Source organism: Epinephelus fuscoguttatus, linkage group LG13 (genome assembly GCF_011397635.1).
Source record: "Epinephelus fuscoguttatus linkage group LG13, E.fuscoguttatus.final_Chr_v1".
NCBI classification, from domain to species: Eukaryota; Metazoa; Chordata; class Actinopteri; order Perciformes; family Serranidae; genus Epinephelus; species Epinephelus fuscoguttatus.
Genome location: NC_064764.1, coordinates 31,759,935 through 31,773,312, shown reverse-complemented (window position 1 = coordinate 31,773,312; position 13,378 = coordinate 31,759,935). Strand labels below are relative to the sequence as shown.

Here is a 13,378-nt window from a genome sequence, read left to right as displayed (position 1 = left end):
TGTTACTTAGGTGGATGTTAGAAGTGATTTAGAGGTTTTACTTAAAGCACTAAATATACAGGTCTGAGTGAACTCTCATCTGAGGTCAGCTGTGATAAATGTGCAGATTTAAGGTAAAAGCAATCTGTGATCCCGCTGAAAACACACAAATTGGGAGCATAAGTTAAAGTCAGGTTAGCCGTAATATCTCGTCTTTCTCAGGGAAAGATTCTAATTATTAACATCACCAAGAGGCTCACAGAGTTCTCACCTTAAAGTGACCTCTCATAATTGTTTGGTTTCCTTCTGGCATGTAGACATCTCACAGAAAGTCAGTCATTGTGTACACTGTGTGAGGCGCTGTCGAGATTTACAGGCTCATGACAGGTGCGAGCCGGACGACACTGAAGCGACCTTTTAACTGACCTGATCATTTATTTCCACGGAGCAGGAAACATCAAGTGTATAGTCAAAGATTAAACCAGTTAGAGGCTTCCAGACCAGTCCGGTTCTGTCAGTGGTACCAGTTTGTTCAGGTCAGACTGACACAGTGCTTTTCTTTCTCTTCAGATGATGTCAAACTTAAACCATCTCTCTCATGAAATTTCAGTAAATCTGTGAGTAGATTTGCAGATAAAAAACCTTCACACTACCTCGGTAACGCCCAACCTGCAAGCATGGAGCAAACAAAGAAGGAGAAAGAGAGACAAAGAAAAAATTGTCCGACGCTGAGATTGAAGTTATTTAAGGTGAAGTGGGGCTGAGAATACATTTTATTTCCCTCTGTCAGCAATGGTGTGACAGGAACAGGTAAATCAAAAGCCTAAGAGAAGGTAATAGGTGCCATTAACTCTGTGTCATCTGTTGTAAGAATCGTCCAAAAAATTAAACAAAAATGGTCGGACATGAAACTTAGACACCAAAAAACCACAACAGCTACAGGAGGCTCCGATCAGTCACTCTCTGCTGCAGTCAAACGCATTGCTTGCATCATAAGAGAGACCTCTCTGTCAGTTTGCCCTCAACCTCAGCATTCTTTGTCTCTGTTGTAAAATGAAACCACTATTAAAACATCTTAATAGAGGCAGTCTGATGTCGGCAATAACCCACCGTTAAGTTTAACAACATGTAAGACAGTCTGACTGGTGTGAGCGGAGACAGATGCCGAATTGCTTTCCCAGGTCCACAAGTCTTATTGAACCAAAACTCAATTTGAAATAATGTTTGCATCTCCCACGTCTCGTCTCTGATAAATAAATTAAACAAAAATGAGTTTGGGGCTGCGGTGCGTAAAGAGGGCAGAGGAGGAGGGCGCTGGTTTATTCTATTTATTCAGAGAAGAGCCTTTCCCAGTTTTGTATCTTTCACATTTTTACGATCCCAAATCTGAAGCTTAAATCTGCTAAATGCCAACTAATTTAACTAAACGTGTTATATTTCTAATCCCTTGCCATGTTTAAGTTAACGTGTTTCAAAGGCATCTCAACATAACAGAGCACAATATGAATTAAAATTGTAATCTCTAATTATGATAAGCAACATTTATGTGCAATATCTTATTTACACAAGCACTACAAGCAGTCAGAAGCAGGTGTAGATTTTGTTAGTACCAAAATAATCTTTAAGTTTCACCATAAACATTTATTCTCGTGTCCTGAAATGAGACCAAAACCAACAACAGACAAGACTGTCAGCTGTTATGAAACACTCAGTCTGCAGATTTTGATTTACCAGAAGAGGGAGGAGGATGAGAGCGAGCTGTTTACCATCACAGTGTTCTCCATCCAAGGCCATGTGTGTGCAACATGTTGGTTCAGCTGGGGTTCAGTTAAAAAGTTACTGTGTTAATTGTAAATGTGTCAGGGAGTGTAACTTCTCTCTGTCGAGGAAGAAAAGGTCAGAAGTTGCAGTTTCTTGCAGCTTTTCTTCATATTAACCCTCCACACTGTCCACAGTGACAGATTTCCTTCTAATGTCCTCCATGTTGATCTGGTTCCAGTGCCCTCTAGTGGACATGACATGCAGCAAAAACAGAGATGAGGTTTGGTGGCTAAAAATCTGATGGATCCACGGCAACATCTCGCTAAAACACAACTGGTTTTGCTGTTGGTGTAACATACTGGATTCTGTTATATTTCCAGTTTTATTTTGAAGTACCAACCTCTTGTGCCATTGCAGTTTCCTGTGTTTCTCACCTATCATCAACCACACTTGCTACCTCTTACTCACCTGCTCCCTATGTCTCTGCCAGATTGTCATTGTTCCTTCCTGTCATAGCTTTCTAGCAATCTCTGTGTTTGATTCCCTGTTTTGTTTTGTTTTTTAATTTAACTGCTTTGGATTCAAGGATTTTTTGGCCTACCTGTCTGTTTTGTAAAACGGAGGTTAAAAGGAAACTTTGCTGATATTGAACCAGCTGTGTGACATCACAGTGTGTGCAGATGAACAGTGTTTAGTTTCGCCCCTGTGTAGGCTGACCAAACGTCCTCTTTTGCCCGGATATGTCCACTTTTCACATCCCGTCCGGGGCTTCCGGGGGTTGTTTAGAAATTAATGATAATGTCTGGTTTTCCTTGTGTGTGTGAGTGTGTGTGCGCGCGTAATCCCCGAGAGGCTGCCTTATCGGCGGATCTCCAACACTCACAACGAGGAAGCAGCAGACACAGACATTATTCTGAGCTTCCAAGATGCTGAAGCACAAGTGCAGCTTCACAGATGAACTGCAGAAAAACTTCCCAACTTACCGTCCCGACCCGGTCGAGATATATGGGAGGCTGAGTGCTCCGTGTGCAAAGCTGGCACATATGATTCTGTGTCTAATAAAGATGCCGGGGAGCTCAAAGTTGGATTTTCTAATACAGAAGAGGTATTATTTAGAACATTATTTCATATTATATATTTATTTATTTGTCCAGTAAGACTTGAAAAGATAGCTATTGTTTTACAAGCTGATTTTTCTAATACAGAAGAGACATTATTTCTATCATTATTTAATTCCAGAGATTTTACATTTATTTTACATTTATATTTACTTTTGTACAATTGAAACTTGTAAAAAGATTATTATTTTAGGCATAATAAAAGCAAGTTGAGTTACCTCTGACAAGCCTATCTAAATTTCTGTCTTTGAGAGATATTATTTTGTAATATAACTGAATTTTCTATCCATACATATAAACTTTAAATATATTAAAATTATAAGGCATCTTTGAGTAAACTGCGAGTATCATTTAAGTAGGCTATCTCGTGGCTGGGGTGAGTGTCCTCTTTTTTTGGAAATCAAAATATGATCACCCTACCCCTCTGCTGCTGCCAGCACCCGGACCTCCACCGCCTGACGGGCAGGGATCTCCTGGGGAAGTTAAACAACGCTCATCTGCACACACTGTGATGACACACAGCTGGTTGAATATCAGCAAAGTTTCCCTGCTTCCCTTCACTGGTTCCTGTACAGCAGGGTCGGTCTTTGTCTCACTGTTATTATCATTAAAAAGCAAAAGCAGCATGTGTATACATTCAGTAGGCTATATCTTCAGTAGCTAGCTAGCTAACCCTACACTTTTCAGGGTTTGATTTTGGTTTTGGAACAGGGAGGAAACGTATATCTTTTTCCAACCTCTCCAGGTAACGAGTATCATTAATACACAACGTGCCCCAGGCACAACATTTAGCTCCAAACAAAACCAGCCTGAAAATGAAGGAAATCTGAAACAATGGAGCAGGGCTGTGTTGTTGTCGGACCCTGGTCTCAGCCGGCCCGATCCTACGTTATGATAGGGCAGTCTGCGTCCAGGGTGGGACAAAGTCAATTTACAGTACTCGACAGATTTTCATTCAGTAAAACTGAAGTCAGTGATGATGAGTCAAAGTCTCACCAGCTAATAACTTACTTTAAGGAAATGCAGGGTCGATGAACGTTCAGCAGTTTTTTCTTTTAATGAAAACAATAAAACAAAGTTACAGAAATAAAATGATAAGGAGAGAAGTGGTACATAATCTCAATCTGACAGATTTGCATATCATCATCATCATCATAAAAAAAACAAGCTCGGAGAATAAATACTGTACATGAAGAAGTGGACGGAGTTTCTCTGAAGCAGGAATTGTCACCTTTTAACACATCTGAGTACGACTGAACACAGCAGCTCTGAGCTGAAATCTAAAAGAAATATCTGTATTTATTTTTTTTTTTATCTCTTAACTGTTTTTCTGTGTTTCTTCTTCAAGATCACCTCTGAAAGGTTTGAATCTTGAAGACATGTTGAACTGTCTAAGTCTGACCTTGTTTGCCTTTTTGTTGTGTAGAGTCTCAGAAAACTGTACCTGATGTGTCACCACAGTTTAAACTCACAATTCCAAAACTTATATTTTTCGTGGAAATAAAAATAAAAGTTTGATCAGATTTAATTTTAGAACTTGATTTACAGTTTTTGAAAAATAAAAGTTCAAAATTTGTAACTTTCTAGTTAAACACTATATCAGAGGTGTTAAAAGCCCCTCCTGTCTGGTTCAGAGTGGAGCCCCGTGTGCAGCAGTTTGGGTGAACTGCTCCTTTAAACACTTGAATTACTCACTGTTTGCATGTTCCTCTGGGGCTGATGGAAGATGAGCTTTTATTTTGGAAGCAGAGTGATTAAATCACATGGTTCATTCCAAGCATGGAGGGAATACACGCATTCACTCACACACGCACTCACACACACACACACACACACACACACACACACACACACACACACACACAACCTTGAGTTTTCAGCAAAGACATTTTCAACTGATCAAACAGAAATTAAAAGTTTCACATGTCGACTAGAAATAACTCTTCAGTTCAAACTGTGAATCCCTGTTTGTTTTATTCCAGTATTGCACCTCGGACCCTGTAACCAGACCTGAACCAGTACCACAACTTTCAGGCCCCAGTATCAAGACACTGACTAGAATCCAGACTCAGTACCAGTATTAAGACCTGGACCAGTGTCAAGACTCTCAGGCCCCAGTACATGGCTCGGAGCAATGTCAAGACTCTCAGACCTTCAAGACTCTGCCCCAGTATCAAAACTCTGGACCAGTTTGATGACTATCAGGCCTCAGTATCAAGACTCAGACCAGTGTCAAGATTCTGCCCAAGGATCTAGACTTGGACCAGTGTCATAACTCTGGACCAGTATCAAGACTCTCAGACCTCTCAGGCCTCAGTATCATAACTCTGGACCAGTATAAAGACTCTCAGGCCTTAGTATCAAGACTCTGGACCAGTATCAAGACTCTCAGGTCTCAGTATTGCTGATAAGGAAGCAAAGCGAATAGGAAAGCAGCAGCTGATCTATACATTATTGCATCATGATGACATCATTGGACAGAGGAGGAAGTTCAGTTGAAGAGTTCAGAGCTTGGTTGCGGAGGTTAAATCAGCATCATCAACATTTGATTTGACACGTTGTCTTCTTTTTTACAGGTTAACATGTTGATGAGTTCGATAAGAGCTGCTGCACTGTAAGACCAAAATACTGCATAGATAAACACACACACACACACACACACACACACACACACACACACACACACACAATGTCCTTAAACCTGTTTGTTCATTATTGGAAGACTGAGGTGCTTCAAGTTCTTCAGGAGGAGGCAGGAAGACAGACAGGAAAACACCCACCATTTGAAACCATAGAAAACAACCGCCAGTGTTTCTTTCTGTTTGTATTATTGATATTTCAGATTATTCCAGTCCAGTCCTTAAAGGCTGGTGTTCCTTGACTGTTAAAAAGGAAGACAGTATGAAGTTTTTTGGTGGGCGGGGCTTAGCTGGAGGCGAAACAATTCTCCACAGACATTAGCCAGCGCTAGCTAGCAAGTTCTGTTAGCTTGTTTTAGACAATGTAGGAGTGGCGCATTCAGAAATACTCATTCCAAGTGTGTGATTAACTCAACCATTCGTGAAACCATGCAGAAATATAACGCTCCGTTTCTTCGACCAACAAGGTTCTCATTTTAGTGTAGAGCGTCAGACTGAATTTACCAACGTACCGTGTCAGGTCACTCACTCTCTGGAACCAACAGGACCAGACTGGCCAACCCGTACGCTCTCACTCAGCGGATGGATGATGTCACAGGAAGCTTTGTGGTTGATTATTATGCCAATCTTACAAAGGAGGACGACACTTGAACGGTTTCCACCAGTTTGTTTTGCTGTCGAAGCTAACGTTAGCTAATGCGCTAAAAAGTTAGCGTTATGGAGCAACCCAATATTCCTCTTAATACCTCCCCAGTTTCTGATGAGGTGGACATGATAACCCTTAATACACACAATGTTATTCAACCCAACAACAGGAAGTACCTTAGATGCCCTTTAATTAACTGATCTCAGAGCGAAACAAGCAACTCTCCCTCAGTTGAGCTGAGTGGCTCAATCAAAGAGGATAAACTGTCCAGTTATATCATCTTTTGCTCCACGTCTTTAACATGTTTCTTCAGTGTTTTCTATGGTTTCACCTGGTTCTGTGAAGCTCTTTCACGACTGTCAAACAACCACCTGATCATATTAATTTTACCACACTGAAGTCTAAAAATACAAATGAAATGCTAGTGCACCCTAGAGGCCACAGTGTTCACTACACCCAAAATACCAGTGTGATGGACAGACAAATAATATACTGATGTTGAGCAGGGAAGATCAGTTTTTGTTCCAAAATAATCTCAACTCAAAAATCCACAAATAAGTGTGGTTTTTTTCCCCTTAGCTTTCAGCAAAATCTTATAATCTTCCTTAGCGAATGGAGCTAGCTCACAAGTCTGGTTCAGGACAAAGAAAATGGCAAGCGCTTTTAACACTTATTAGTAGCAGTAATACCTTGACCTTGACTTTGACCTGCGATCACCAAATTCTAATCAGCTCATTGTTGAGATCAAGTGGATGTTTGTGCCAAATTTGCATTAATTCCCTCAAGGCATTCATTCACAAAAATGAAACAGATGAGGTCACAGTGACTTTGACCTTTGTCCTATGACCACCAACATCTAACCAGTTCATACTTTAGTCCAACAGCAAAGTTGTGCCAAATTTGAAAGAAAAAAAAATTCTCCAGGGGTTCTTGAGATACTGTGTTCACGAGAATAGGACGTAAGCACATATGAATGGACAGACAAGCTGAAAATATAATGCCTCCAGCCAAGGCTATTGCCGGTGTGAAGGCATAAAAAGGAATCTCCAGTAGTCAAAAATGTCATTGTAGATTTCTTCAATGCCGTACGTACTTATCAAAAAAGAAAACGCTAAATTGGGCTACATATTCAAAATAAATATTGGAAATTCAATTGTTGATATTTGAGAGACAAACTCACAAACATCACTGTTATTACTGTTAAAATGCAGCGTGAGTTAATGTACTTGAGTCATCAAGATAACTGGCAGCACAGACTCGCTACTCATAACAATACCACATTTTTTAAGTGCTGCCGTTTCCTGCAAACTGAATCTGAACTTGAGTAGTTAGGTCATGCTGAAGAGTCTATCCGAACAAATCAATACAGACAAAATATCAAATAAAACCATTCATTATCCACAGTATTATCCAATTCTGCCCACTGTGGTCTCTATTTTTCATTATTTTTGATGACTCAATGCTGTTTTATTTGTTTCTGAACGTAAAAAAATATCTATCCTTCATAATGTTTTGGTTCAAACACCTGCTCCTGCAGTTTCCCACAGTGTGGTTATGGACCTACCAGTGCAGCACAATGACTTGTGACTCTGTCAGACAGCAGGGATGTCAGTCATTCAGAAATGATTAATGTCACGGCATCTCAGGGCAGGAGCTGCCATTTTGTCTCAATATTACAGGAGTCAGTGGAGCCATGAAAGCTGGCAGAGTAGTGACACACTTAGAGCCACTTAAAGGTGACATTTTTTTCTTTGAGAAAACCTCAGATTCAAACCCTCGGGCTGCGTGTGTTTACTCACCCACTGACTTCTTTCCCTGCTCTCAGATGTCGACAGTCACTCTGTTATTATAGGAGTTTAACCTGGTCCAAGATAATAACAAGCTCCTGTCACAGTTTAAAAAATATATATTTATACACTGTATACAGTGTGGGAAACAGAGACTGGGAGAGGTGGGGTGTAAAGCGACAGAATACACACAACAACAGTCAAAAACTGAGAGTAAAGCTGTTTTTGAGTTGAGATTATTTTGTCACACATCTTAATTATTTAACTGTTCTGTTTATCCTGAGGGTGGCGCTAGAGGAGAAATAATGGGGCCAGTCTAAAGCATGTAATGTCTCTAAGTGTTGGCTGGACGGACAGATCATGTGGTTGTTTAAAAGTCATGACAAAGCTTTGGGTACTTATTTACAACATACACTGTAAAACAACTTATCGGAGCACAGAAAAAGCAACCAGAGAAGTGTTTATGTTTCCTTGTTCGTCATTGCGAGTGAATAAGCTTATTTAAGGAGAATGTTCCTTTGCTGTTACAGGTTCTGAAAAGTTCCAGTGATGTGTTCAAAGTTTTAAAGAGTTCCTCTGACTCTTTGTGCTAAAAGTTTTGTAGTTCGGATGCCTTAAACCCCAGAAAGTTCTGGTCAGATTCAGCGACAACAGGAAGGTGAAGACTGAAACTGACAGACTGATTGTTCACATCAGGCTAACAGTCAGGACGAAAGGCCTTTTTCACTGTAAAACCAGGAAGTAGCCTGGTCCAGACTGCAGAGTGAGTCTTTAACACACAGGCAGTGGAGACGACAGCAGGAAGAGGCAGACATGAGGACATCAGATATAAGGAGGAGGCGTTCATGTACTTCAGTTCAGACTCTGGTTCCAAACATACAGCAAGCTGAGTCAGCTGGAGGCCAGAACGAGCAACAGACTGTCCTGAATTAACGATCCAAATGTGACTTCTGTTAAGGCGTATTGCTTGGTGCTTTTTAAAGGATAATTCTGGTTTATTCCACCTTGGCAGGGCTGTAGCCACCACGAGGACAGGTGGTGGTAACATTTTGGAGATTCTGGAAGGGGTTACACATCACCAATGACACACATATTACACATTTTAGATTTTAAAAGCTGATGTCATTATTTTCAGCCTGTTTTCATTCCTAGATCATCATATATCGACACTTTGTCATGTGCTTTGGTGGGTGATACCGACACTGAAGGCAGGGACGCAACAGGCTGTTAACTAACTTCAGTGTGAACCAATCCATGGAAATATCTGACGCTCAAAGCATCTAGGTATAAAGAAAGAAAGTCTGCAAGGGTGGGAGCGAGGGGAGGTGGTGGATGTGTCAAACAAACACTTTAACCCAAGACACAGCCGTTTTGTGTCCCGCTTGAAACCAAAAGTCAGCATTGTTTTAACATAGCGTTACGTAACTTACATAGATACATGACAGACTTAGGTCACGTTACATACTTATTTTAAATCAAAACATGATGTCTTTTTGTAAACCTAACCAAGTGGCTTCCAAGTGATTTCCTGAACCCAGCCTCAACCGTTTGACAACTGGAACCATGTGTCATATTGTGTTTCACCCAGGAAATAGCTGTGCGTCACATACAGACGCTCGTATGTCGGTATGAGACACCTTGGGGGTGTGACAGAGTGTTTGTAAATGACGACCTTGGAATGAGAACTGGTTTTACTATTTTAGTCTCAACTACTAATGTGTTTTTAGGGCAAAAAAACCTAAAAATAAATTACAACGAAAGGGATTAAAGGCCTTTGCACACTGAGTCCACTTTTGTCGTCCGAAATTGTCGCACATCTAAAGATAAATATAAGTTCACGTTGTGTCAATCACGTTTGCACACTGAGTCTGAAACGTTCGTCCATCATGAAAATTTTCAGAACAGGTTCGATTTTTCGGCGTTATTTACATCCGTCAGAGCCTTTAGAGACGTTTGACCAAGAATCAGTGAAGAAAATGTGGCGGCAGGACACAGCCGCAACAAGACAGAGGAACGGGGCCCACAGAATCATTTCATAACTCAAACAGCTCACTGTGCATAACAAGCTCTTTCAGACTGGGGTGTCGGTGCCTTAGTGGTAGAGCAGGCGCCCCATGTACAAAGCTGTCGCCGCAGTGGCCCGGGTTTGAGTCCAGCCTGTGGCCCTTTGCTGCATGTCATCCCCCCTCTCTCTCCCCCTTTCACACTTAACTGTCCTATCCATTAAAGGCAAAAAATGCCCAAAAAAAAATCTTAAAAAAAAAAGCAAGTTCTTTCAGATGACAGATTAAAAAAACGCATTTGAAAAAAGTGACTCAGTGTGCAAAGGCCTTAAGTGTCCACTAGAATTACACACCTGCTTGGCAATGTAAGAAAACACCATGAGGACCAGAGTGTAGGGGGACGACATAAAATATAACTGAAAAATTAAAAGAAAGCAGGTGGAAAATTTCAGAAGTGGATGGCGAGATAGACAGAATCATAAAAGTGGTGTTCATTTGTGAAGATATACCTTGAAACTGCCAGAATCTTACAAAATAACGTGATACAAATTTTTGGTCGTACCGCCCAGCACTATGGTTTTAAGGATTTACGTCTTCACTGGAGGGTTTTGGGCTGAGAGAAATAGAGAGGACAGGGAGGTCAGAAAGTATTGAGAGACCTTGGCCTGCCTTATCCTTTAATTTCTCTTTCTCCCCTTCAAAGTTTGTCTGCTCTAGATGCTGTATGTTAGGAGCAAGTCAATCAGGAACGCAAGAACGTCTGAAGGGGACATCTGTGGCATTACGGTCCAGAGTTGATATGATATGAAGACATCTCTCATTCGTGTAGTATTCATTCATGATGGAGGACGTTTGACATCAGGTTTGTGCTGGTTAGCTCCTCCAGCAGGAGGAAGAAGAGCTTCTGTGTTCAGAGGAGATTTTTTTAAACAGAAACAACCCCGTCCAAACTCCAAAGACCCGTCCTAAACAGACCTGAACCAAGTCCAGACGTTCTTGACCACTTTTGTGTCTCGGTCTCAGGTAGCATTGAGTTATTGCTGTTCCTTATGAATCCTAGTTCTTTTTTAAAATGTCAAAGCAAAGCACATTAAAACAAACTCCTGCTGTATTTCTCAGTGGGTTCACGCTGTCACAAAGACTCACTTGTCATGAGGGACGAGGTACTTCGGGGTTCTTGTTTTGGTAAAAAGGTCAAAGAAAGAAAAATATAATTATTCTCTATGTTTCATGCACAAGTTGAATGTTTTTTCTTCTTCTTCCAGTTGGATGTTTTGAATCTGGAACATTTAAATAACAAATGAGGACGGCAGAAAAAGCTGCACACTGATATATTTCCTCCAGGACCACTTATTGCTTTCTAGAAATTTCAGGACAGTTCTGTCATTTTCAGGACTTTCCAGGTTTTCCAGGATGTGTGAGGACTTTCCAGCCTCTGTTGTGTTCAGCTTCACGTCTGGTTTAGTTAAAACAATAAGAAGGTTCAGTCCTCTCAAGTCTCCTTCAGTCAGGTGAGAAGGTCGCAGGTTTGAATCCCCGCAGCCACGATGGCAGAGCTGATGTCTCTTCTGTTACTTCAACAAACTGAAGGTCAGAGGTCAAAGGTCGCCGATTCAACTCCCCACCCTCAACCCCGCCATCAATAGGGAGCAAAGAGTATCGATCCTTGGCTTGCTCTGATTGGTCCAGGAGCCGGACGCAGGAAGGAGGCAGTGAAGAGGGACGAGGAAGGGGGAGGGCGAGGATGGAGAGAGATGGTGGGGGTGAGGGGCGAGGACGTGGGAGTGAGGAGGGGGGAGGAGGAGAGGGGGGCGGTCGGGAGCGAGATGGTGGAGGTGAGGGACGAGGGTGGAGGAGCGAAGGGAGTGGAGAGGAAGGAGGGTGAGAGGGAAGGCTTCACTAACTCCTTCTGAGGAGAGAGGAGAAGAGACAAGGAGAAGAGGAAATAGGAGGGAAATGAAGAGGAGAGGAAAGAAAATAGGAAATAAGGAGATGATGGGAGTGGAGACCGGAAGAGGAAACAAGAGGGGAGGAGACATGAGGGGAAACAAGGAGAGGGGAGGAAACAAAAGGAAAAGAAACAATGAGAGGAGAGGAAACAAGAAGAGGAAACAAGGAGAGAGGAGACAAGAGAGGTAACAAAAGGAAAGGAAACAAGGAGAGGAGAGAAAACCATGGAAGAGGAGACAAGGGCAGGAAATGAGAGGAGATGAGTCAATGAGAAAGGGAACAATGAGAGAAGAGAAGACAAGAAATAGAGAGGAAATAAGAGGAGAGGAAACAAGGATAGGAAACAGAAAGGAGAGAAAACAGGATGAGAGGAGACAAGGAGTAGAGAGGAAATAAGAGTAGAGAGAGAAAGAAAGCAAACAAGGAGAGGAGAGGAACCAATGACAGGAGAGAGGACAAGAAGAGGGGAAGAGACAAGGAAAGGAAACAAAGGAAGGAGAGGAAACAATTAGGAGAGGAGATGAGGAGTAGAGAGGAAATAGGAGGAAAGAAGACAGGCAAAGGGAGGAAACAAGGAGAGGAGGGAAAACAAGAGAGGAGAAGATGAGGAAAGTAAACAAAGAAAGGATGAGTGGAGAGAAAATAAGAGAAGAGGAAACAAGGGAAGGAAACACAGAGAGGAGAGGTAGATGAGAGGAAACAACGAGAGGAGAGGGGACAAGAAGAAGAAACAAGGAGAGAAGAGGAAACAAGGGGTGAGGAGACGAGGAAAGGAAAGTAAGTAGAGGAAACAAGAAGAGAGGAGATGAAGAGTAGGGAGGAAATAAGAGGAGAGGAGACAAGGAGAGGTAAAAAGGGAGAGGAAACAAAAAAAGAGTGGAGGAGATGCAAGAGGAGAGGAAACAATGATAGGAAAGGAAACAAGAGGAGGGGAGACAAGAAGAGAGGGGACATGGGGTGGAAACAAGAGGAGAGGAAACAAGGAAAAAAAGAGAGGGGAGGGATAAACAGGAGGAGACAAGGAAAGGAAAGGAAACAAGGAAAGGAGGAGCAAAAATTAATACAGAATAAATACAAAAGTGCATTAATGAATGAATGAATGAATTCAGGAACAAATAATAATTTATTTTGAAGATATTTCCTGCAGTCACTCATTATTGATTTAAAGCATTTATTTATTTAATTGATGTGTTTATTGATCATCATTCATTTCCTTAAAATGGTTCATGCCAATAAAACTAATTTAAGTATGAATTAGAGAAAGTTTATTTATTTCTCTACTCCATTTTTTTGTTTGTTTTTTTACACACAAACACATAAAACATGTTTACAGGTAAACATATATGAGACATATGAGATATGTACTGTTTATATGTATGTCTATATATGTACTGTATTTTCCTGTTTTTCTCTGTTGACTGTTTTCGTTTGTACAGTCAGTTGTACGTTTTATTCACCGCCTTTTAATTGTATCAGTGTTTTGGTAACACATGTT

The 13,378-nt window shown here is 41.3% G+C and overlaps 1 protein-coding gene across 3 annotated transcripts in view; it reads right to left on the bottom strand.

The window, feature by feature from the left end:
• Nucleotides 1–4,639: 4,639 nt before the first annotated feature.
• znf385b (zinc finger protein 385B) overlaps nucleotides 4,640–13,378 on the bottom strand; it is an 84,731-nt gene continuing 75,992 nt past the window's right edge. For 2 of the 3 annotated variants that reach the window (XM_049593710.1, XM_049593711.1), the window contains exon 11: nucleotides 4,640–11,842. In XM_049593710.1, coding sequence (XP_049449667.1) covers nucleotides 11,573–11,842 — 270 coding nt within the window. In that variant the 3' untranslated portion in view covers nucleotides 4,640–11,572. The remainder of the gene's footprint in view (nucleotides 11,843–13,378) is intronic. The other variant, XM_049593712.1, reaches the window with a different exon arrangement.